The 24,630-nt window shown below is 32.9% G+C and overlaps 2 protein-coding genes across 8 annotated transcripts; one reads left to right on the plus strand and one right to left on the minus strand.

Annotated features, from left to right (window-relative positions):
* Positions 1-3,697: 3,697 nt before the first annotated feature.
* On the plus strand, positions 3,698-11,374 carry LOC115968268 (potassium transporter 10-like). Of its 3 annotated transcripts, XM_031087607.1 has the most exons (9): positions 3,698-3,838; positions 5,494-5,713; positions 5,977-6,202; positions 7,235-7,480; positions 8,451-8,501; positions 8,615-8,875; positions 8,988-9,155; positions 9,699-9,953; positions 10,223-11,374. In XM_031087607.1, the coding sequence occupies exons 2-9, from the start codon at positions 5,588-5,590 to the stop codon at positions 11,263-11,265; spliced, it is 2,376 nt and encodes a 791-aa protein (XP_030943467.1). In that variant the 5' UTR covers positions 3,698-3,838; positions 5,494-5,587; the 3' UTR covers positions 11,266-11,374. The 3 variants fall into 3 exon arrangements, with proteins under 3 accessions (XP_030943467.1, XP_030943466.1, XP_030943468.1); XM_031087606.1 differs by having other exon boundaries at positions 3,698-5,713; XM_031087608.1 differs by lacking the exons at positions 3,698-3,838; positions 5,977-6,202 and having other exon boundaries at positions 5,628-5,713.
* A 646-nt stretch (positions 11,375-12,020) lies between these two features.
* On the minus strand, positions 12,021-22,793 carry LOC115967808 (potassium transporter 11-like). Of its 5 annotated transcripts, none has more exons than XM_031086961.1 (9): positions 22,688-22,793; positions 21,576-21,886; positions 20,542-20,770; positions 19,272-19,517; positions 18,040-18,090; positions 17,665-17,925; positions 17,379-17,546; positions 14,897-15,151; positions 12,021-13,234 (listed from the first exon to the last, which is right to left on the minus strand). In XM_031086961.1, the coding sequence occupies exons 2-9, from the start codon at positions 21,702-21,704 to the stop codon at positions 12,192-12,194; spliced, it is 2,382 nt and encodes a 793-aa protein (XP_030942821.1). In that variant the 5' UTR covers positions 21,705-21,886; positions 22,688-22,793; the 3' UTR covers positions 12,021-12,191. The 5 variants fall into 5 exon arrangements, with proteins under 5 accessions (XP_030942821.1, XP_030942823.1, XP_030942820.1 ...); XM_031086963.1 differs by having other exon boundaries at positions 17,379-17,453; positions 22,333-22,782; XM_031086960.1 differs by having other exon boundaries at positions 22,394-22,780.
* Positions 22,794-24,630: the final 1,837 nt, after the last annotated feature.

The following is a 24,630-nucleotide window of genomic DNA, read 5'->3' on the forward strand; positions in this document are numbered from 1 at the left end:
TATAGTCAGTCATAACATTAATTAAAAAAAAAACATATGTTATAGAGAACTCATGTTCACTAAAATAAATGGAAAACATAATTCCGCACAAAAAATTGGAATCTGCATGTTTGGCTATTGTACAGAGAAATTGTTTAAAATTAAATATGCAGATACCTACACTATTAAATTATAAAAAATGACGGGTTCTAATTGACTTAGCTATTAAAATAATTTTTTTTCAATACAAATTCTCTAATTGACTTTTTACTTAATGATATATTTTTTTAGCATCATATGTATAAGTATTAAATATGTATCATATATAAATATATATATATATATATTTTTTTTTTTGAAGTCTTTCACATGTATAAGTATTACATGGATTAACCACTAGTTTTTCATTATTTTGAAAGCAATAGTCCCTCTTTTAATGTAAATAATGGATATATTCTATAATTAATTTTATTTATGAGATCCACTGTATTGAATTGTGAGAGGAGGAGATATATTCTTCTTTGAGTATTAAATTATTATTATTTTTGTTGATAATGAAATGTTTGTTGTCAATTTGATAACTAACAAACTACAACATCAACTTAGGGGTGAAGTAGTTGCAGGTTATTTTTCCTCATCATTATTTTCTTAAACTTCTCTCTCCTTTCACTTCATTTTAAAAGTAAGTTCCACATAGTTAATATTATTTTTTCCTGTACATAGATTCTTCCATTTGAAAACAACTATTTATTAGTTTCATTCATAATAATTTTGTGTTGGCATGGTTTTATTGAGCTTAAAAGTAAGTAACAACTTCATTAATCTAAAAAATTATACAATATTCCAAGAGAACAATAAAGTCATAATTTTTTTTTTAATCTCACATGAATGATGGATTTCACCATGAATTTAATTAGCGGGACTAGTTTTAAAAAAATAAAAAATTAGGACCCACTATTATGTGAATAGAGGTCGTACAACATTATTGTACTTTCAAAATATTGTATAATTATTCATTAACATCATAGTCGTCGTTATAAAGGTGTGTAGTATTTTACATGCTTAAAGATATGTATTTACATTCAAACCATCAACTCGACATCTTTGATTGTTTTTTCATGGGTTAATGAGTTGGATTGGGTCATAATTTTTTTTTTTTTTTTAAAGCTTGAGTTGGGTTAGGTTTGGGTTGAATTTTCAACTTAAGTAACTTGAACCAACCCATATTATTAAAATTTTGAAAAAATATATATGTATTTTTTGAATTTTTGAGACTTAGTTTAAATTTGTTAATTTGATTTGTTATGATATTTTAAGACTATTTTGATAAAACTAGAATATCAAACCTAATTATGTAAATTGCGTTAGTTTATTGAAAAATTGGCATAAATAGCTAAATGAAAGTCCAATATTTTTATTAGGAATAAAAAGAGCCCCCAACTTGATAATTCAACTTGATTGAGTTGGGTTGGTTTTTAGAGCTGTAACTGTTTGGGACCTTTGGATTGGATTGGTGATTTCTAAATTCAAGGAAGCTAAGCTAGTTTGAAAAATTCACCAAAGATGTAACTTAACTCACGGACACCTCTACTCAAAGATCTCCAATCAAAGAAAGAAAAAGAGAGAACAATATAAACTTTATAATAAATAAAAAAAAATTTATTTTTTGTTTTTTATAATTCGATAGTTACAATGAAGTAAGTGGATTTAAACTATAGACGTCTCAATTGTAAATCCTATAAGACATTAGATGAGTTACAAGAATCTTGATATAAAAATAATAATAATAATATAAAAAAAAAACTTAGGAGGAATAATTAGATGTTGAATTTCAAGCATACACCATAGATTGAAATTCTATTATATTGAAAATTTGTTAATTTTTATAGGAAAATTTAATTTATTGGATTTTAGGTAAGTGAGTGAAAAATTATAAAACCATACCCAATGGGTTCAGCTACAACAAAGTTACCTTAAATATATAACACAACAAAGTTACCTTTATTGTAGTAACTACAACAGTCACCTTAAGGGTGTGTTTGGTTGGAGGGATGGAAAAGTGAGAGGATAGAAAAGTGGGAGAATAGAAAAGATTTTAATTTATCTCATTTTTGTTTGGTTGGGAGTGAAAAAGTGGAGGGATGAAAAAAAGTGAGTTTGTATAAATTTACTCATATACCCTTGTTAAAAAATGATGCACAATTAAAAAAAAAAAAGACAAGCAATTGAAAAAAAAAATCACCCAAATTTATTAAACAATAAAAATTATGTCCAGGAAAAAAATCATGTCTAATTAAAAAAAAAAAAAACATAACACTATGTACAGCCCAGAAAATCAAAAGAAAAATGAATTTTTTTTTTAAAAAAAAGAGTAGTCATCGTTCTCAGAAAGTGAAAATAATAATAATAATAATAATAATAATAATAATAATAATAAAAAATAATGTCTTAAAAGGAGCAAATGCCCAGGAAAGCAGGAAAAAAAAAATAATAATAAAAAGACAATGGGACGAAATTAGTACAGTGGGCAATTTTGTCATTTATCCATAAAACTCCTCCCACACTATTTTCTCTCCATTTTGGAGAGACAAGTTTTAGGTGAGCCTAGGTGGAAAATGCTTGGGCCCCACCAAAAATTTTCCTCTTCCTCCCTCTTTACCAAACAACACCCTTTCTTATTTTCTCTCTTATTTTCTCTCCAAATTTTTCCATCCTCCCTAAAATCCACCCATCCAAACATAGTGTAAATATACAACACAACGAAGTTACCTTTATTGTAGTATCTTTATGGTTTGCTATAATAACTTCATAAATTAAAATGGGGATTTGCTATGGTAAGGTCATAAGCTTTAGAACCTAAAAACGGTGAAGCTTACAACTATATAACTTATTCGATGGTTGTGATTTTAAGAACTTTATGTTAATTAGCATGTGAACGGTGGAGAATCTTAATTCCTAAAGGTAATTATAAAATATTCCAGGAGTACTAATTTGGGAAATCAAAAGTGTTCTTTAATGAGTAATTATATAATATTTCAGGCCTACCATAAAAAGTATATTTTTTCTGTCATATATTAATGAGTTCTGCTAATTAAATAAATAAGCATTTATGGTACTTTTGAAATATTTTATAATCTTCCTTCCTAAAGATAGAGAGCAACTCTAGTAAATTCCTATCTAAGGTGGATAAGCTTTTGGGTGATTTTTTTTTTTGTTTTTGTTTTTGCTACATACATTCACCCCTTACAATATATAAATTAGGACAAAATTTAGTTATAGTACTTTAGGTGCTATTCTTTAGGTTTCCTTTTTAAGATTTAGTCATATAGCTACTTAACTAAAAAATACACTTTATTCCCATGAGAAAAAATCCACATTGCAAAATCTTAAAAGAAGAACCTAAAAAACAACACCTAAATACAATAAGTTTATAACTAAGTTTTGCTCTATAAATTAACCCACCAACCATGCTTGATAATGAGAGAGAGAGAGAGAGAGAGAGAGGGAGAAATAGTCTCATTTGAAAAATCAAACGGCTGTGATAACTTGGAGTAGTTATCAAGCACGTTCACATTCTGGAATCTGGACCTCATCTCAGGAAAAAAAAAACAACAAAACAAAACAAACAAAAGAAATCATTTCTATAATATTATTTCCGTACAAAGACAATGACTTAAGTCTTTCGACTCTTGTTTAGCAAAAAAAAAAGTCTTTCGACTCTTACAACTAAGCTCTTTTTTCTGTTTTCTCTGTCTTCTGTCTACTAGTCATATGGCACTTCAAGGCCAAGACTGAAAGGTCACAAGCAAAAAACTAAACTCACTTTCGAAATTTTCACCAAAAAAAAAAAAATACACAAGTAAATGCCTATCAAACTCTCTCTTTTCCTTTTTTGCTTTCAGTTAAATGCGTGTGGTTCTCTTCAAATCGGTTTCTGGGTCTTTTTCTTTCATTTCTGATCATTTGGGACTAAACCCATCTGGGAATACTGACAAGCAATTATATGATATGATGCTTTCAAATATATAATGGTGCAATGGAACTGTTTGATATGCAATTGGGTTTGTTCTTTTTTTTTTCTGGGTTTTTGTTCATCATCAGTATATCAGCTTGTTTTGCATTGAAATGAGTTAAAGTTCCAAGCTTTAATTTTGGTTTCATTTTAAACTTACTTCCACTTCTCTTGGTGTTGGTGGGTTTAATGAATCAGCTCATTGTGGGAATGGATTTGAAATGAGCATCAAATTTATAGACTCTTGGACTGGGAAATAAGTTTGGTACTTTGATTTGTAGTTTTAGTCCTTCATCAAACATCTTTTCTTGTGAGCTTCATATTTGATTTCAATATAAGTATGGATTTTAAGTGAAGACTTGTTCTTCTTGTTAAATTTGGTTGAGAATAGTATATTCGGATTTTGATTATGCATGGTTCTTGTGCTGACTCATTTGTCTTCTTTTTCTTTGTCATTATTATCTGCAGCTTACCACATGAATAGGCTGTGGTTAGTTTGGCTGTTTCTGCCATCATTAATCCGAGTTTATCTTTATACCATGATGATCTGTTCAATTTCATCATTGTTTAGTTGGGTTTTATAACCTGTCTATTTTATCTGTCTCATTTCTAAGGACTATAGGCTATTGTAGATCCCATCTCTCAACCATTAGGAGATAATGCCTATCAGAATCTATATTCTATTTTGAGTTTTGGAAAACACAACTCTTATTAAGAGTTGAAAATTCCATCAGTTTATGTGAATCTGAAAAACTGTCTGCATTGGTGCATAACTTCTTGTGTTTAATAGAATCTGCCTGCATATTTTCCAAGTATTCTGATGGAAATTAAAAACTTTCACAATGTAAGCATTGATATTCGTTTTAATATTTCATAATCATCAATTTTTATAAATCACTGCTTTCAGCTTCAGTTTTTATCTGTTTTTCACAAGGGCTGGGCTTGTAAACTCATAATGGAATCAGTTAATGTGTGCCTGATATGTATATGTATCCCAACAGCTTAAGCTTTTGGCAGCAATGTTTTCCAACATGTTATCAGAGCCTTGTTTGTCTAGAATGTGTTGTGTTCAAATAGTGGGAATCCCCAGTCATTCTTTTATTTCAGTGTTTTTTGTTTCCATTGCATTTTAGAGTCTGAGTACAGAAATTATGTGCAGAATCATTTAGAGTTGAAGAAATTAGTTATAATGTAGCAATTATAAATATCAGTATATTATATGGATTTGCAAGAATTTAGAATCAATTAGGATTTTTGAAAATGGGTTTATGTATTATAACTTTTCTTAGTGAATGATCTGTACTCATCAAACCTGCTAGGCTTATACAATGTTGAATAAGATAGGACGAGTGCATAAGAGTTCTATTTCTGTTTCCAATTCATTTATAAAGTACAGATTAAAATTGAAAAGGTAGTTAGCTACCATATTTTGTTTTACAATTAAGGATATATAATTAGATTTTGTGATGAATTGATGTGTGAATTTGTGGCCTTCAATGCAGAATTTTTTTTTTTATAAAGATGAGTAAGAATTGAGGAAGCATATTCAGAGAGGTTATCTGGTGGAAGAGGGCAAATTTTTTTGAACTGAGGCAAATGGCTTCGGTCGTTCAGAATGACAAAGACACTGATAATAGAGGTCAAGTGTGGATTTTGGATCAGAAGCTTGATCAGCCCATGGAGGAGGAGGCTAAGAGGCTTAGAAATATGTACAAAGAAAAGGTATAATGCATTACATATTTTGAGATTCTACTTTACTGGGACAAACTGAGGTAAAAACTTAAGGTGGAAAGGATAAAGGAAATCAAATTGTGGAAAGGAATTTTATTAAATAAAACATGCATCAATATGATGAAAACTCTTGTATGCTCTATAATTGAATTGATTACCTGGCCTGAGTAAAATAAGGAGAATCTGAATATAGTCACATACTGTAGTTCTTTTGTACAACAGAATCACTCTCTTTGCCTTTTTTTTTTCTTTAGAAATTTTCAGCATTAATGATTCTGCAACTTGCATTCCAAAGCCTTGGAGTAGTTTATGGAGATTTGGGCACATCTCCCTTGTATGTTTTCTATAACACATTTCCTGATAAAATTGAAGACCCGGAGGATATAATCGGAGCTTTATCATTGATAATATACTCCCTCAGTCTTGTTCCACTTCTCAAGTACGTTTTTATTGTTTGTAGAGCGAATGACAATGGTCAAGGTAAATTTATCTTTATCTATAAACTTACTTTTTACAATTTTTTAATTCCATGCACATATGAACCTTAAAAGGCGTGATTTGGTATTATTTTGAACTGCTTGACACAATAAATTTTACCAATTTGTCTAAATCCATTGATACAAACAATTGGATTTAAGGATGCTATTATGAACTTTTTTTTATTGGTAACTTATGCATGAAACTCAATGGATTTTGAACCTGCAACCTCACCCTTTGTCCATATACCATACTAATGAAACCAAGATGCATTAGGTTCTACCTTATGTGGAGGAATACAAAAAAATACTCCCTTTGCCCTACTATAGATGTTTCAAAGTGGCATGCATTAACTATCTTCAAAATGCTCTTAGGTGGGCAATGGGCACTATTTGTTCAGAATTACCACAGGCTTGCATCTGTCATTTGATTAGGGAATTTAATGAAAGTTATTATGTTGCTTTTGCTTCACTAAAATGCATGCCGTCTACATCCTTTCATCTATTGCGGAATGGAGTATTGACTCTTGGTCTCTAATGAACAACTTTGAAGCAACAAAATTCTCTACTCTTTGATATACCTCCTTCAGGACGTGGAGTGTAAATAATGAGTTTATGGTTGGGAAGAATTTCACAAAATGTTAGAGAAAGGGGAAAATGAATATATTGGAAATATTGAACATCTAAATAAAAATATATGTTTTCATTAATATGGAATACTATATTACTTATCCAAACAAGAAAAAAATATAGACCAAAAAAAAAAAAAAACATAAGAGTACTATATTGATACTGCTGCTCTCTGCCAGACTGCCAATTGAAAAAAAAATCTATGTTTACAGACTGGATTAGTTTTTTGCTAAATAATATACGTGCATTTGTGTTTTAGATCAAGTAGATAAGAAATGGTATCTCTTTTATTGATTTTTTTTTTTAATAAAATATAAATTGTGTGCCCCTTGATATATGTTGAATGGTTTTAGCAGCATGCATGCTATTGAGTCACCACTGAGTTCCTCAAGCTTATATGCCACAGGTGGAACGTTTGCTCTTTATTCACTACTCTGCCGACATGCGAACATAATGATTATTCCAAACCAAGATCAGACTGATGAGGAGCTAACAACATATAGCCGTTCCATATTCCCTGAAAAATCATTTGCTGCTAGAACCAAGAGATGGTTAGAGGAAAATGCATTCAAGAAAACTGCACTTCTTGTTCTCGTACTCATTGGCTCTTGCATGGTGATTGGGGATGGCATTCTGACTCCAGCTATATCAGGTATATATACCTTTCATACTTGAGCCCTTTGAACCATTAAATCTATGTATTTATCTTTCTAAGTAGTCTATCAACAAATGAACAGATTCCTTTTGATACAAAATGTGTGTTTGCTAGAACCGAACACAGAATGAGATCATGAGAACAGTCAATGATGTCGTTAAGATAATGTTAACCACATGGTTCAAAAATACTGTATCCATGTCCACAGGATGGGAGGAATCGGATTTAAAAGTCTAGTAAGATAATGTTACATTTGCCACTGTTGGAGTCAGGTCAGGCTGGTTGTTAGTCAACTTATTTAATTGTTAGTACTTGTGCAGATATCATTTGAATTAGTAAATATTTTGATAGAGGACAATTTTTTTAGAAGAGTTCATGGTCTAGGCGCCATTTAGAAGCATATTAGAAGTACTTATTTTGCTTTTGGAAGCCAAAAATGGGTGGGCCTTCACATGAGCCAATGTGTTGGTGCTAGTCTGTTAGTTAGCTTGATATACATTGCAAGCCTACTTTGTAATAACTTAATCTTTTCCATTAAGATGGTCTCTATCAATGGGTTTTTTTGATCCACTGTAAAAGATCATAATTAGGTTAAGAGGATAGTTTCCTTTGCAGGCTAATGGTGCTTGGTTTTAATAATATCTAGCTTAGGATGAAACTTATCCTACGCATTAAAAGGTATTCACTGATTGAGATACAAAGTAAAATAAGTGCTGAGTACGTATTTAATCTTAATGGAGTCCATATTTACATTGCTAAGTTCAAAAACCTTTGAACCAAAACCTAATTATCAAGTCATTTTATGGGTTATTTCCAGTCGCTGAGTATCTATTAATCCTAATAATGCTGGTATTGTGTTCTGTCCATGTCATCTACATATTCTAGATGTGCTAATTTTGAAAAATTCACCGTTATTATAATTGCAATGGTCTCCTTAAAAGTTGCGTAACCATGCGTTCTGTTGCAGTTCTATCTGCTGTTGGCGGGATAAATGTGGGCCACTCCATGATAAGTAACGGTATCTCTATAGTCCTGAATCAGTGAACTTTTTCTATACTCCCTTATATCTGCAACTCCTTCACTTTTTCACTTTTAATTGGAAGTATAACATTCGCTATTTTTGTGATGCAGATGTAGTTGTGCTTGTAGCTGTTGCTATACTAGTAGGTTTATTTAGCATGCAACACTATGGTACTGATAGAGTTGGTTGGCTATTTGCCCCAATTGTGCTCATTTGGTTTTTCTTAATTGGAGGTATTGGCATATTCAATATTTGGAGATATGATAGTAGTGTCTTGAAAGCCTTTTCTCCAGTGTATATATATCGTTATTTTAAAAGGGGAGGGAAAGATAGTTGGACATCTCTTGGAGGTATTATGCTTAGTATAACAGGTAAATTTTTATTATGTTAGTTGGTCTATCTGCCTTTCTTTTTTAGGTTTCATGGATATTGCATAAGAAACTGGTGACTAGTGTTCTATTGACTAGTTTTTTACTACTACAGGAACAGAGGCACTTTTCGCTGACCTATCCCATTTTCCAGTTGCATCCATACAGATTGCTTTCACAGTAATTGTATTTCCTTGCCTTCTTCTTGCCTATTCTGGACAGGCAGCATACCTTTTGAAGAACCCAAAATGTGTGGGGGGTGCATTTTATCATTCTATTCCAGGTTTGTTCTTCGATCTTTGCATCTGTAATTTTTAACATGAATGCTGGTATTCATGTTCATGTTGCAAAGCTCATTAAATGATTGGGAAGTAGTCTTCCTGAAATCTTTGCAGATGCCTTTCCACATATCTTGTGAATGGTTTCTAAAAAGCAGCTTTTTTTAATGCTTCAGTTGTTGATTATAAGAGAGAACTTGGGTTTCAGTAGTAAAGAACATTCTACAATAATTTATTGATTTGAAAATCATCAGGATGACTAAATCAGTTGCTAATGTTTCCAGAATGAGATAGTTGGAGAAAGTGTTTCTTGTTCAAAACATGGCAGCTCATTTTGCTGTTCTAGAGTCAGTCAGAATGTTGTAGGAACTTCACAATCATTGTGAAACATCCATTAATAGTTGGAAATGATTGCAGGTATAGGGTTAATATAATGTTAAGTCAGTAAGTTTTAGGCAATTCATAAAATTTGTTCTTAGAATTTTCAAGCTAGTCCATCCATGTTGCTAGGGGTTGTCCCAGAATGCTGATTATTCATTATTCTGCAGATAAAATATATTGGCCAGTGTTTCTTGTTGCAACTGCAGCTGCTGTTGTTGCAAGTCAGGCCACCATTTCTGCGACTTTTTCATTAGTTAAGCAGGCCCTTGCACTTGGCTGCTTCCCAAGAGTGAAAGTTATACATACCTCAAAGAAGTTCCGCAACCAGATATATATTCCTGATATTAATTGGATCCTTATGATTCTCTGCATTGCGGTGACAGTTGGATTCAAAAATCAAACCCAAATTGGAAATGCTTCTGGTAAGTTTATGCTCTGTTGAATAATAGCTTATAGAAAATAATTGAAAATAGTACCTCATGTTGAGACTCTTTTTCTATTCAGATCTGATCATCTACTTGCACACCATTATAGAAAATCTCATGAGAGTAATTTATTCTTATTCTACCTGGAAATTCTTGTTCTATTTTTGTCTATTCTTGAATTTAATTTCTTGTCTATGACTTATGATCTCCTTTGAAGCTTTTCTGTCTAAATAAAGATTGCTTCAGTGACATTTATTTCACAACAGGCACAGCAGTTGTGATAGTCATGCTGGAAACCACATTGCTTATAACTCTAATCATGATATTGGTATGGCGCTGCCATTGGACAATTGTGCTGATCTTCACTGGCTTGTCACTGGTTGTGGAGTGCACTTACTTTTCTGCTGTACTACTGAAGGTCAATCAAGGTGGTTGGGTTCCTCTTGTGATTGCAGCAGCCTTTTTCATCATCATGTATGGTTGGCATTATGGTACAGCAAAACGCTATGAGTTTGAGGTGCACAGTAAGGTTTCAATGGCATGGATTCTTGGGCTTGGCCCCAGTTTAGGACTTGTTCGAGTCCCTGGGATAGGACTTGTGTACACTGAGCTAGCAAGTGGAGTACCTAACATCTTTTCCCACTTCGTTACCAACTTACCTGCAATTCACTCCGTTCTTGTGTTTGTCTGTGTGAAGTACCTTCCTGTTCACATGGTCCCAGAAGAAGAGAGATTCCTAGTAAAGCGGATTGGACCCAAGAATTTTCACATGTTCCGTTGTGTTGCAAGATACGGCTATCAAGACCTACATAAGAAAGATCATCAGTTTGAAAAAAAGCTCTTTGATAACCTGCTCCTGTTTGTTCGGTTTGAGTCCTTGATGGAAGGGTCTTCAGACTCAGAATATTCTAGTTTAGACGGTGAGGAAATTGATCAGTCTGACAACATCCTCTTTAACAATAATGGCAATACATGTCACTCCAATGCAGGTAACACGGTTTCATCAGAGGACTCAATTGTGATCGTTAATTCTTCATTGCTTGCAAACAATACCATCAGGTCATGCAGCCAAGCAAGCAGCCAGATTGAGACTGATGAGTTAGAATTCTTGACTGCCTGTAGAGATGTCGGGGTTGTGCACATACTAGGGAACACAGTAGTGAAAGCTGCGAGGGATTCAGGGTTGTACAAGAGGATAGCCGTTGATTACATATATGCATTTCTTCGGAAGATATGCAGGGAAAATAGTGTGATATTCAATGTTCCACAGGAGAGTCTATTGAATGTTGGGCAGATAATGTATGTATGATGCGCCGGTTCTAACCATATTCACCTGTCATCACTACCTTTAGTAAGGAGTGACATTGCTCACAACAGTGTCGACTTTGATATTACTAATGGATATGGTTTTAAGCTTACAGTGAGGACAAGAAAGCGTTAAGCAAAAAAACTTAAAAAAAAAAAAAAAAAAAAATTTAATCTTATAGTTTTGAATGAAACTAATAAGAATAACTGCCCATCTCTAATGTCATTTGTTTTTATTTTTATTTTTTGGGGGTCCATATAATATACCATTAATAAAAATTGGATTTAATAAATCATGATTGTGCCAAATAGCTCTCTTTGTGGCAAGGGACTACTTGACCTTTATTAAAGATTTTTTGAAATTAAAAAAAAAAAAGATTTTTTGAGAATTACTTAATTTCCTAGTTTGGGATGGTTTAAAATTAAGCTGTAAATATTAGAGTTTTAATTATAACCTTGAAAATTTTAAATCGTGCACCCTTAACAAGACAAAATTACCTAAAAGCAATAGAAATTCATATTAGGTACTAAACCTATCTTTTTTGATAATTAAGGATTTAACCCTAGACGTAATCATTAAAAATATCAGAGTGCTAGTCAAGTTCTTCATTAGAAATTTCAGAGTGCGAATTGAGTTATAAAACTCTTGGCAATACTAAACTTATCTTTATACAAAGAATGAGGATTATGCAACTAATAATGATTAGACATTTAGTTATGAGCAAAAGTTGATACATTTCTTAGGTGTTGTACTGTATGTTCTCCAATAAAATTCAATTATGTGATTACATTGACCCTTGATTTAATTGTCTTTTACAGAAAAATGTGCTGTATTGATTAACCCACGCACATAGCAAAATCAACCCTGGGATTTACAGTTTCACTGATTAAGAATGAATATTATTTACTGTATATATCCGCACCAAGGCATTATACAAAGAAAACCTGCCCAACGTTCAAAAGACTCTCATGAGGTACATTGAAAATGACACTGTTCTCCCTGCATATTTTCCTAAGGAATGCATATATATAATTAATGGCTATCTTCCTGTAGAACTTTGAGTCCCTCCTTGCTCTCACCACTGTATTCCCCAGTATGTGAACCACCCCAGCATCTCTACAGCTATTCAAAAATTCTAACTCGTCAATCTCGGTCTGTGCACTTCCCTGACCGGATGAACTTACAGTATTGTTTACATTTAATGGAGATTTAACCGGAACAATTGAGTCCACGGACGATATAGTAGGGTCCAAGTTGGAAGAGATAGAGTTGCCATTGTTATCTAAGAAGCCATCTCTTGACTGCTGGGTTAACTGACCATAAAGACTATACTCATCAGAGTCTGAACACCCTTCCATCATGGACTCAAGCCGGACAAACAAGAAGAGGCTATCAAAGAGCTTCTTCTCAAAATCATCGTCTTTCTTATGTAGGTCTTTATAGCCGTATCTTGCTACACAACGGAACATGTGAAAATTCTTGGGTCCAATCCGCTTTACAAGAAATCTCTCATCCTCCGGGACTGTGTAGACAGGAAGGTACTTCACACAGACAAAGATGACAACAGAGTGGATGGCAGGCAGGTTTGTAATGAAGTGGGAAAAGATGTGAGGAACACCACTTGCTAGCTCAGTGTAAACAAGTCCAATTCCAGGAACACGAACGAGTCCTAAACTGGGGCCAAGCCCAAGAACCCATGCCATTGAAACCTTACTATGCATCTCAAACTCATATCGTTTCACAGTACCATAATGCCAAACATACATGACTAGAAGAAAGGCTGCTGCAATTACAAGGGGAACCCACCCACCTTGATCAACCTTAAAGAGTACAGCGAAAAGGTAAGTGCACTCAACAAGCAGTGATAAGGCAGTGAAGATCAGGACAAGGATCCAGTGGCAGCGCCACACCAGTAACATGATTAGAATCATGAGGAATGTGGTTACCAACATAACTATTACAACTGCTGTTCCTGTCATAACGCAATATTACACAATTAAGTGAACACTTCATTTTTATTTATTTTTTGAAAAAAAAAAAAATCTTCAAATGTGATTATAAGTCACAGGAAAAATGTCCTTCGATGCACACCATAAATATGAGCTAAGTTAGCAATGATTTGACCCTACAATAGCATGCTAGCACTCCGGAAAATAACCACCAATTACCATTATGTCAAGAGATTGAAGGAGGGTTGCAATAGGTTAACGGCCAATGTAAAACCTTTTTCACATCTTATGGCCCACATACCATGTGTCTGACTGTCTGCACAGGCAGCACAGCTATCTAGCATGTTCAGCCATAAAAATCATTTGATATGAATAATTTAAGGGGAGTTATAACTAAGTGAAACATGTCTAATTTACATATAGAAACAATGTACAAAAACAAAAGATGTTTAAATTGAAAAATTAATGGAATGTTCCAAACAACTTAGTAATTAGTAGGGATAAGTGAGTACCGTCAAGAATTATCCCATGTGTTTATCTTGACTGGGTGAAGTATTTGAAACTTTGAATACCATTAAGGATGACAAGAACCGGATATTTTAACATAATTATAATATGACTTGATATTATAAACTCAATTATAAAAAAATTCAAGAAATTTAAAAGGAATTTCAAGAATAATCCAATATGCATTCGTCATTAAACTTAAAATTTTTGGTTCTTTTATTTTTACTATTTATTTTATTATTCAATTTTAATCATATTATTGATTTTTTTTTAGTTTAAATATAATTCTTGATTAAGTCTTTCCGTCTCTTTGTAAATGCTTTCTATCCTTGTTAGACTTAGTTAGCACCATTTCTCCACATATATACAGTATGGCAGCTTGGAATATTCCCAAGGTCAATCAGGCAAGCAACAGTTGCAGAAATCTCTCGCAAGTTATAAACAAAAGTTTGAATAAATCTTTACAACTTGAAAAAGATGGAAAGTTTTCAAGTTAAAGTGGAACCAATAATTAAAAACTTGGAATTGTGCAGCTTATCCACAGCTATTTCGTTTGGGGTTTGTTAGGGGATCACAATTCGACTCCCTACAACCATTCTAAAAATAGGCCCGTGGGGCGTGATGTCGAATGTCATAAAAGATTTGAGTGTCTTCCTCATCATCAATTGGTTTTGAGCTGGAATGGTACAGCTAACGGTCCGACGAATAGTATCAGAGCCAAGGTCATGGGTTCGGGTTGTAAGAGTAATTGTGAGGAAGGGATTGTTGGGGGAGACCACACTTCGACTCTCTACAACTACTCTAAAAACAGGCCCGTGGGGTGTGATGTCAAATGCCATAAAATATTTGAGTGTGTTTTTCTCATCACCAATTGGTTTTGATGTGGAATGACACAGCTCATGGTCCGACAGGGTTCCCTAGCAGCCCCTGATTCTGGAGGTTATAAACAATATTATAGGAAGGAAGAAAGAAATTTGTATACCCTATTGTGTCCTTAACATGTATATCTATGCATATATAAATCAACTTCTATGTTCAGGTAGGATTATTTATGTAAAACCTTGGTATATATATATTAATGCTAATACTGCATTGTGATATTTCCTCGCAGACAATAAAGCAGAATGAAAGAAGATGGATCAAATAAATTCAGAACATCATGCTAAAGATTAGCTTACCATAAGCATTTCCAATTTGGCTTTGATTTTTGAAGCCAGCAGTCACAGCAATGCAAAGAATCATAAGGATCCAATTAATATCTGGAACATATATCTGGCCAAGGAACTTTTTTGATGTATGTACAACCTTGACTCTTGGAAAACAGCCAAGTGCAAGAGCCTGCTTAATTATTGAAAATGTTGCGGATATAGTTGCCTGACTTGCAACTATAGCTGCTGCAGTTGCAACAAGAAATACTGGCCAATATATGCTTTCTGCAGAATAAAATTAAATTAGTATCTATGAGAAACCCTTTCTGTACTAAAAAATGAATCCACATCATAGAAATGTTTAAGAAACAGTTGTCACATTAAACAATTAATCCATGTCATTCAAACACCTGAGAAGACAAGGCTACCATGAGAAGAGCACTGCCCTAAGCTCCTTTAGGATCTTAAAACTTTTTTGCAGTTAATATGAACACACCACATCCACATCTTTAGTAGCTTAAATTTGATCTAACTGACAAAGATGTAGCCCCAAGAAATTTTTATTCACTTAATTAAGCCAAAGATGGGGTGACATTTTTCAAGAGATTCAACACAGTAAAACAGCTGAGGATAAAAACACTGAACAGTTAGTGTAAACTACTAATGAGGTGGACAAATTTTGAGGATTTTATTCTGAAGTACAACCCTATCCAGTATTTGGTTTAATCACATACCTTCTGAAATTCAAACTTAGAAACATCATCATCTTGTGATTTTCCCTTGCATTTTATGCAATTTATTTAGTGAAATGTTTGTTAATAACATAGACCAAAATTTGTCCCTTAACAATTTGTTCACTCAATGAATGTCCCATTCTACTTTTCAAATTCCAAAATTATTCTATTGATTCTAGAAATACAAAATCTGTTTTGAACATGCACCACTTTCTCACTCTGAAGTCCCAAGTTACTCCTTTTTTCTTACAAATTTCAAGATAAAAAATACTAGGATTTATTTATTTATTTCATTCTAGATCATGTATAAAGAAGTACATTCTTGATGTGCATGGCTCATTTCCTTGGAGGAAATTGATGGCAAATCTCTTCCTGATCATCTTAGGATGGTCTAAAGAACGGGGAATACAGTTAAATTCAATGGACTACACATGCACATGTATAAAAAGATGCTATGCAATCAAATCTTGACCAATAACTTTTCCTTCTCTAATTTGAAATTTCAGACATCTAAGGAACATAACAAGCTTTGAGCTCCTACAATATTTCATTCCTTTATTTTTGGAAGAATTCCTAAAAACTTTCATGCAAATAGGCTTCCTACCTTCTAACAATGTATATATGCTTACAACTTTATCATGATTATTTCTTTTACAAATTCAGAGAGAAGATGATTTGTCATTTCAGTTATTTTATACATTTAGGAGTTATTTACATCATTTTAGATGTATATCAAAATCCTATTACAATGTAAATATTACTTTAGGGTGAGACCAATATGATAATTCCCCTAATTCCATTTTGCTCCTAAGTCTGACCATACTAGCCAATTATTTTTTGGGTTAGTTTTCTGTTTTGGTTTAGGGGCAAACCAAAAATGTGTAGGTTTACACCACTATAGCTTCTTTATTTTCCTCTCTCTTCTCACTAAACTGAAAGTAGTAACAGTTTCCCCATTGCTTGCTTTACACACTACATAACTTTCAAGTTGAGAGTCAACTTTTTTCTTCTATATAATTCTTTTATGTAGATATATAAATATTTTGGTAGGTATACTTTCTTTATGCTGTTAAAACCAAAACAGCACACCAAATTGCTCTGGTACTTTAACATCCATTCCAATGGACATACTAAAGTGTTGAATACCGGTTTTGATAAGCTTGGTCCTACAAAGACTGCTTTATTGACACAATGAATTTTGATAAAATAAAAGAAAAATGACATTAATCAGGGACTTGAAATTCAATATTTTCCATGAATTTAATTTTAACTAATAGCCTGTAAATGTGAAACTGAAACAGGTCAACTGTGAAAAATAAAGTTTTGCATCTGTAATTATATGCATTCTTAGAGTTAGCCACTGGCACTAAGCTCAAGTTGCACAAGGGGCTCAAGAGACTCAGGTTCAAAATACCCTCCCCACTCTCTTTTATAAAATGAAGAGAGAAAGAGAGGGAGAGAGAGATTCTTTCAATGATGTGATAACATCAAGCCTTTTTCTTAGGTTATGTTCAAGATTCAAAGAAATTGACACAATGAAAGTAGGCAAAATTATTTACCTCCAGATAAAAAGTTATATTTAGTTTAACATGCATATAGCCTAACTATCATGAATTAGTCACCACAGGAAAGAAGAGCCACTGGCCAAATTTTAAATTAACCATTCCAAGAATTGTTTAAAAAATAATTTTGATTGTTTTCCCTTTAACACTAATTCAAGTGCTGTTTCTTGCATCACAGAGGTATACTTTCAGTACAGAATAAAGATTAGAACAAACCTGGAATAGAACGATAAAAGGCATCAACAACATTCGTTTTATTATTCATAATGAAGGCAGCTTGTCCTGCATAGGCTAAAAGAAGGCAAGGAAAGACAACTACGGTGAAAGCAAGTTGGATGGCAGAAACGGGAAAATGGGATAAGTCTGCAAAAAGTGCCTCTGTACCTGTAACAATCATTATGCAGCCTCAGCATCCAAAATCAACGTGTGTGTGTGTGTGTGTGAAAAACCTTAAATGGATTAAATACAAAAGGCGAATTAATTTAAATAATAGAAAGTTCACCTGTTATACTAAGCAAAATACCTCCAAGGGAGGTCCAACCATCTTTTCCTCTCCTTTTAAAATACCGGAAGATATGCACAGGTGAAAAAGCTTTCAGAACACCACTTTCATATTTCCGTATGTTGTATATGCCGATACCTCCAATTAAGAGAAACCAAAGCAGAACAATAGGTGCAAAGAGCCAACCAACTCTATCTGTACCATAGTGTTGCATGCTAAACAATCCTACTAATATTATAACAGCAATGATCACAACCACTTCTGTACCAAATAAAAAAAAGTGACTGTTAAAGACTTAGAATTTTTTATATATAAAATAAAATATATTTTCAGAGAAATGCAGGATAATGTTTAGTTGCAGGAGTGACATAATACCATTGCTCAGTTGGGGGTGTTCTACCTGGATTCCGCCAACAGCTGATAGAACTGTAAAGATATATTATGGTTAAGCATCTTAAATGACTTTCAAGAAAGAAAATACTCAAGCAAATAAGAATGAGACTATTAGCATTATAATTACAGTGAAATTTTCCAAAATATGGCCTTTAGATATCTAGTATAAGTAATTGAAATGTGCTCAATGTGAGCAAAACATAAGGAAAGAACTAAGAGCAGGGATTAGCAAATGCTAAATCACTTGAATAACCCCATAAAGAGAATTTCCGACCAGCAGTGAGGTATCAAACTAGCTCTTCCGAATTGAACAGAGTTGATATAATGCATCATACATAAAATTGCCACCTCTAGCATTATCTAAAGTCAAAATAGTCAAAATAATCATATATAACAGGAATGTTGTATATTTTATTACAGTTGAACTATTGTGAATTTGGGATCCATATGCGGCCTCACTTGTTACATCATGCATAAATTAGAATTTAATCAACTGCGTTCAACCATATTTATTATTTTTATTCTATATAATTACCACAATAACCAAAGTAAAAACAAAGTCCATGGTTTGAGTTTTATTGTTGGAAAAAACATTATGCTGCAGGATGGACCCAAGAGGGGGCCCATAGGGGCCTGGACCCCCCCTCCAAAATCATCAGCCCAACCCAACCCAATCCAGCCCAAACCCATGTAAATCCTCAGCCCAAAACATAACAAATTTTATTAAAAAAATATAACAAAAAAATTAACAAAATAAAGACCAATGTTTTTTTTTTTGGTTAAATATAAAGACCAATGCTGTTTTGTCTTTTGCCTTTGTTGGTAGACAAATGCATCTTAATGTATTAAGAAACAATGATTTTTCGTATTTTTCTTGGTCGATAGCTTGTTAATACTATATGGATGCTTATTTGGAGGTTTTTTTTTTTTTTTGCTTTTACTCCTGCCCTCCCTAGCTTGAAATCCTAGGTCTGTTCTTAATTATGGTCATGATATAGTGTGATATTCCCATGAAACAATGAGGACCATTGATTTCTTCCAGGAGTTAAGTGATAATCAAGATAGTCACGTGCATTATTTCAGTCACTACTTGCATATCTCATTCAATGGTTTGTTTCAACATGCATGTGCTAGTAATTTGTAAAACTTTCACCTGGAGACAAACAGACTAAAACACAAATACGTAGATAATTCCAGCCTGAAGGAAGGTATACCTGAAATAGCGGGAGTTAGAATCCCATCCCCAATCACCATGCAAGTGCCAACAAGGACAAGAATAAGAAGTGCATTCTTCCTCAATGCATATCTCTCCAACCACCTCTTCGTTTTTGCAGCAAATGATCGTTCATGGAAAGTAGAACGAACATATGTTGTTAGCTCCTCATCAGTTCGGTGTTGGTTAGGTATAGTGTTTATTTTTGCATGTCGACAAAGCAATGAATAAAGAGCAAATGTTCCACCTTCACCACAAAGAGGAAGGACAAGTTTAGAAAACTTATACCTAATCAGCATGAAAAATGTGAACAATACCATGTTGCAACAGACAACTACAGGTAGCATGCAGTTAAAATCAATGAAAGCAAAGTAAAGGATTTTATAAAAAAATTCCTGTTTAATATTTTCAAACAAAACAGGATACAAGTGTTAAAACACATTTCATATTCCACTCAAATTACATCTACAAATGTTCCATCAAATAATCAGTTTCTTACAGAGTTCCCATCACAAAACAGGAATTTATCCGGTGTTTTAGAGAAAGAAATAAACTTAAAGAAACATACTACAGTTAGTTCAACTTAGTGTAAAGGTAGTAAGAAAACGCAAAAAAGAGAATTAAGTAATAAATAAGTAACAAAGTTAGACATAAAGCAGCATCATTGGTATAGCACTCTATTTAATAAAAGTATATTTTTATATTTTCTCTCCAATATCAACACTTGCAATCTATTTATTTTCGCACAGCAAAGGATGTCACTAAATTCTTGTCAGCCAGAAATTCAGTCTACATTATTGAAGCCCTTAAAGATAGAAGATTTCTTTAACATTTTGAAGTGGGAATAAGAAGATAAAAAGCTAATTCTTAACTAAGAAATGAAATAAATTTTTTTTGATGCCTGCCGTGCATAGTTCTTGCAAATATGCCAGCATACATTATGTATGTTAAACATAACATCTTAAACATAGATATCTTCCCAATTTAAGCAATATGGGGCATGGAGTGACTAAATAAAACTTGCCACCAGTCCCAAAGGAAACAAGAAACAGTCATCGTCATAAATATTCTTTCCATTGATGTGTCGCTTACAAAACAAATGAAATAGGGGCATAACACTATCCATCATATCTATTATTGGATTAGACGCAAAGGTAGATAACTATCCAGAATATGGTCAAATTGTAGTTCTAATCATTCCTTTTATCCTATTAACAAATGCCTGAATAAAAAATTCAATGAAGAAAATAGATATGGTGAGACTAGATTACCTTGACCATTGTCATTTGCTCTACACACAACGAAAACATACTTGAGGAGTGGAATAAGAGTAAGTGAGTATATAATTAAGGAAAGGGCTCCAACCACATCTTCAGGATCATCAACTACTCCACTTGGAAATGTATTGTAGAAAACATACAACGGAGAAGTGCCCAAGTCTCCATAAACCACTCCAAGACTCTGGAATGCAAGCCGCAGAAGCAATAGTGCAGAGAATTTCTGAATGCATCAAAAACTATATCAGAAAATTAAAAAAAATATATCAAATACTGAGTCACTGACAACTAAAATATCCTCCAATTCAATTAACTTACTCCAGACCATACTTGATAATTGATTTAGTCCTAATTTTGGGGTTGGCTATGGATTCTCAATAAATTTGTTACATTCAATCATATGAATTCTTTTCGACCATTCTATTCATTTGAAATCAAAAACTTTGTTACTTCCCTAATTGACATGTCCTTTTTTTTCCCTACTTTTACTAATGTTATTATTGGTCTTCCTCTAACCTTTTACATTCCGCCAACTTGAATCAACTTACTCTTTCTATTTGGTGCATTAATCATTCTCCTCTTAACACGACCAAACCATCTCAATCAACTGGTTCTCATCTTTTCATCAATAGGGGTCACCCCTACTTTAAGTGAATATTATTTATAGCATACTACAATGAGAGTCATTACAACCGAAAGCCTAATTATCAGTCACTCTATTTATTTAGCTTACCAAATTAACAGACACTAGTCGTGCAAGCCTAAATTCAGCAATAATATCTATACACTAATTCTATGTATTTTTTTTTTCTAGCATCTTAAGACAAAGATCATAATCAACTGGAGCATAAATATTCAATAAATCCAAGGTCTTTCCAATTAAAATCTAAGTTGGATTGATGAATTGACATTTAAACATTTCACACCAGCAAGATATACTGCCATTGACAAGTAGTAGTTGCCATCCTACTTTAACAAGTAACAAGTAACTATGTGAGGGAAAATCTTCAAGACAAAGTTGCATGTACCTTTTCTCTGTACATATTTTTAAGCCTTCCTGCCTCTTCATCCATAGGCTGATCAAGCTTTTGATCCAACACCCACATACTACCTTTGTCGTTTTCAGTATCTTCATCAATCTCCACTCTTGAATCCATTGAAACTTAGTTCAAATGATTCTGCTGCTCTTTCCAGGTATTCTCAAGCCAGAACAGACCCAAAATCCTCAAACCAAACCAATCAGCAATAGCAGGAAATGACTGAGACCCAAAATCTCAACTTTGATCTTCACTTACAATCCATGCTCAATCCAAGTAAGAATTGGACCCACCAAAATAATCTGCAAAAAAAACCAAAACTGAAAATTAAACTAATTACCCAATTTAGAACTATGTAACTCTGAACCCACAAAAGACAATTCAAAACCTATTATAAAAAATTGACATCAACTCTGGAAGGCCCAGATTGACCCTCAGAAATTGACAGCAAAGACAAGCTGAAAATTATCAAAAAAGACTAAGCTTCATACTTCAATTCAATTTTAATGTCATGAAAGCTGAAATATACCAGAAATGAACACAAACCCAAGAAAAATCCAGAAATCCAATTGAGAATAGAACAACTTAAGCACAACTTACATGCAAAACACATAAAAGGAAAAACAGCTAAAGCACCAGAACCAAAGATTGGATCTTTAACTAAAGCCCACTAAGACAAGCTTAAAAAGAACTAAAAAGAATATACTTTATACTTCAATTCAATGTAGAGAAGAAAGCTAATACATACCCCCAAAAAAAAAAAAAAAAAACTCAGATAGCCAAATGAGGATAGAACAGCTCAGGCACACCTCAGAAAGAATCTACACCAAAGAGAAAACTGACAAAGAACTCAGTATTTATTGCTCTTGTCAATGGAATTCCCAGGTGGGGTCAACTTAAGAAGAGACTCAGTCTCAGCCACAGGATCACAAAGGCCACCAAAAATCTCACACACACAACCCTTTTACCAAAACACAGAGATGAACAAAACCAAGTCGGTTTCCTCAGCTAATACAAATGCTCTGTAAACAGAACAGAACAAAACAGAGTACTCAATAAGTGCAGGCTGCTCCTTTTGGCTGTTTGTTTAGTGTTTTACTTACCAAGACAGCAGAAGTTTCTCTTACAAAGAGTTAAACACAAAGACATTCAAGTAATCTCTGGCTAGAAAGAGAGTTTAAGAAGAAGTTGGTTTTGATTGTAATTCTTATTAGGTACACGTTTATGACAGTGACGGATCTTTTCTGTTGTTGCTGAGGAAAGAAAATGAGAACAAATAGTTAAAAAACATTTTAACTTTTTTATATTATTATTTTCAATTATTTTGCTTTTGACATGATCATGATATAAATAATAAAATTAGAGGTACAAGATAATTATTTACTCCCAATAATTATCTGGGGAAGGCTTAGTTGTCAGTTTAATAATGTAAGTTTGTCTATTTACTTGGAGGGCCCTACTAATACTGATTGGTTGTCTATTGTCTAATCTAGTGGAACTTAACTTGCTCTCTGTAGCCCTCAGAAATATCTCTCTTTTAGTTTTTGTGTACTTTTCCTACTTTTCCGGTTTTCCTAGTAATCTGGAAGGAATGCAGTATCAGTAATCCTACATGCCAATTTGAGTTTATTATAAATATCAAGTTATTTTATTTTATTTTATCTGTCATTAATAATTTTTCAGTTATCACTTCAATAGTTGTAAATATTTTGTGGGGATCACACTATAAGACAGAATGATGCATATATTTAATGCATTAGATTAATGTAGAGTTTGGAAGGATAGAGTTTAGTCTAGTATTCAAGTGCATTGAACTTGACACGATGTAATTGTGTCATAGATTTTAAACACTTGTATGCATCGTATAAGGTCAAGTGCATTATTGTGTGTCCAAGTTTGAAGGGGTTTTTTATTTTAATGCACAAAATTCCATGTAATTTCACTATGAAATTTACACTTAACTCTTGTATTATTGTTTTATATGTAAATCGTTAATTGAGTAACACTTTAGTTAAGTTATTTTTTGGAGTTTACACCCAAAACAACAATTTTTAAAATAGCTTATTCAAATGCTTAATGTGGTTTTAAAAATAGAAAATGCATATTTTCACATTTATACCAAACGCTTATCTGTAGTTTTTAAAATGATGTTTTCAATTCGCATGTTTTAAAAACGCTAGTTTTTAAAACACACATTTTGAAACAGCTTATCCAAATAGGCCCATTATCACCTAGGAGTTTTTTTAGTGTAAAAGAAAACCATGTTGCAGTATTTTATTTGATGTGAGTTCTAAATATAAACACTTACAATCACATTAGCAATTCACTATTTATTTTCATGAATGTTTAATAGGTCTATACCATTAAATAATATCACAAAAAAGCCACTAGTTTGGTTGAGGGAAATAGAGAGGAATGGAATGGAATGGAAACAGAAGAATTTTTAAAGAATATAATTTTTTATGGGGGAAAATGGTTGTTTAGCTTTAATTTTTTAATAACATAGTCAAACAGCCCCCTTTTCAAACTGTATAGCAAAATACCATTGTTTTGGAACTCTATATTGTTGATGTCGAGTTTTGATTGGACTAATGTCAAGTTTTATGCATATTTTTAAGTGTTTGCATAAAATTTTCAAAAAAAATTGAAGTGACAAAATACACATAATGTCGAATTCCTAAAAAGAGGGTATTTTACTACTTAGTTTGAAAAGAGATTTGTTTGGCTACATAGTTCAAAAATTAAGGCTAAACAGCCATTTCCTCCTTTTTATGCCCTTCTTTGGGAGTTTAATAGGAGGGTTTCATTACTTACCCTCAGAAGATCATTTTTCAACCCTTCCAAATTTGGGAATGAAATATGTTTTAATTAAATATTACTAAAGTTTCACTAAAACCCTCTTCTTCTTAAAGGTCCACACCCCTGATTTTAATTAAAGAAAGAGTATAATTTTATTATTGTTATAAAATAAATTCTCTTCATTCTTTTTCATTCAACACCTTAACGATGTTAGTTTTCATTTTATTCATTTCCTTTCAACATCAAC

Source organism: Quercus lobata, chromosome 11, assembly GCF_001633185.2.
Source record: "Quercus lobata isolate SW786 chromosome 11, ValleyOak3.0 Primary Assembly, whole genome shotgun sequence".
In the NCBI taxonomy this organism is placed as follows: domain Eukaryota; kingdom Viridiplantae; phylum Streptophyta; class Magnoliopsida; order Fagales; family Fagaceae; genus Quercus; species Quercus lobata.

What these genes read in the sequence shown, in the direction of transcription:
- LOC115967808 (XM_031086961.1), bottom strand. Translation starts at nt 21,704, where the DNA reads ATGGATTCAAGAGTGGAGATTGATGAAGATACTGAAAACGACAAAGGT. An exon ending in ACACCCCCAACTGAGCAATG is followed by an intron (nt 17,926 to 18,039) that starts GTATTATGTCAC and finishes TATTTGGTACAG; the next exon opens with AAGTGGTTGTGATCATTGCT. An exon ending in TATTTTGCTTAGTATAACAG is followed by an intron (nt 17,547 to 17,664) that starts GTGAACTTTCTA and finishes TGATTGTTACAG; the next exon opens with GTACAGAGGCACTTTTTGCA.
- LOC115968268 (XM_031087606.1), top strand. Translation starts at nt 5,588, where the DNA reads ATGGCTTCGGTCGTTCAGAATGACAAAGACACTGATAATAGAGGTCAA. An exon ending in TATTATGCTTAGTATAACAG is followed by an intron (nt 8,876 to 8,987) that starts GTAAATTTTTAT and finishes TTACTACTACAG; the next exon opens with GAACAGAGGCACTTTTCGCT. An exon ending in ATTTTATCATTCTATTCCAG is followed by an intron (nt 9,156 to 9,698) that starts GTTTGTTCTTCG and finishes ATTATTCTGCAG; the next exon opens with ATAAAATATATTGGCCAGTG.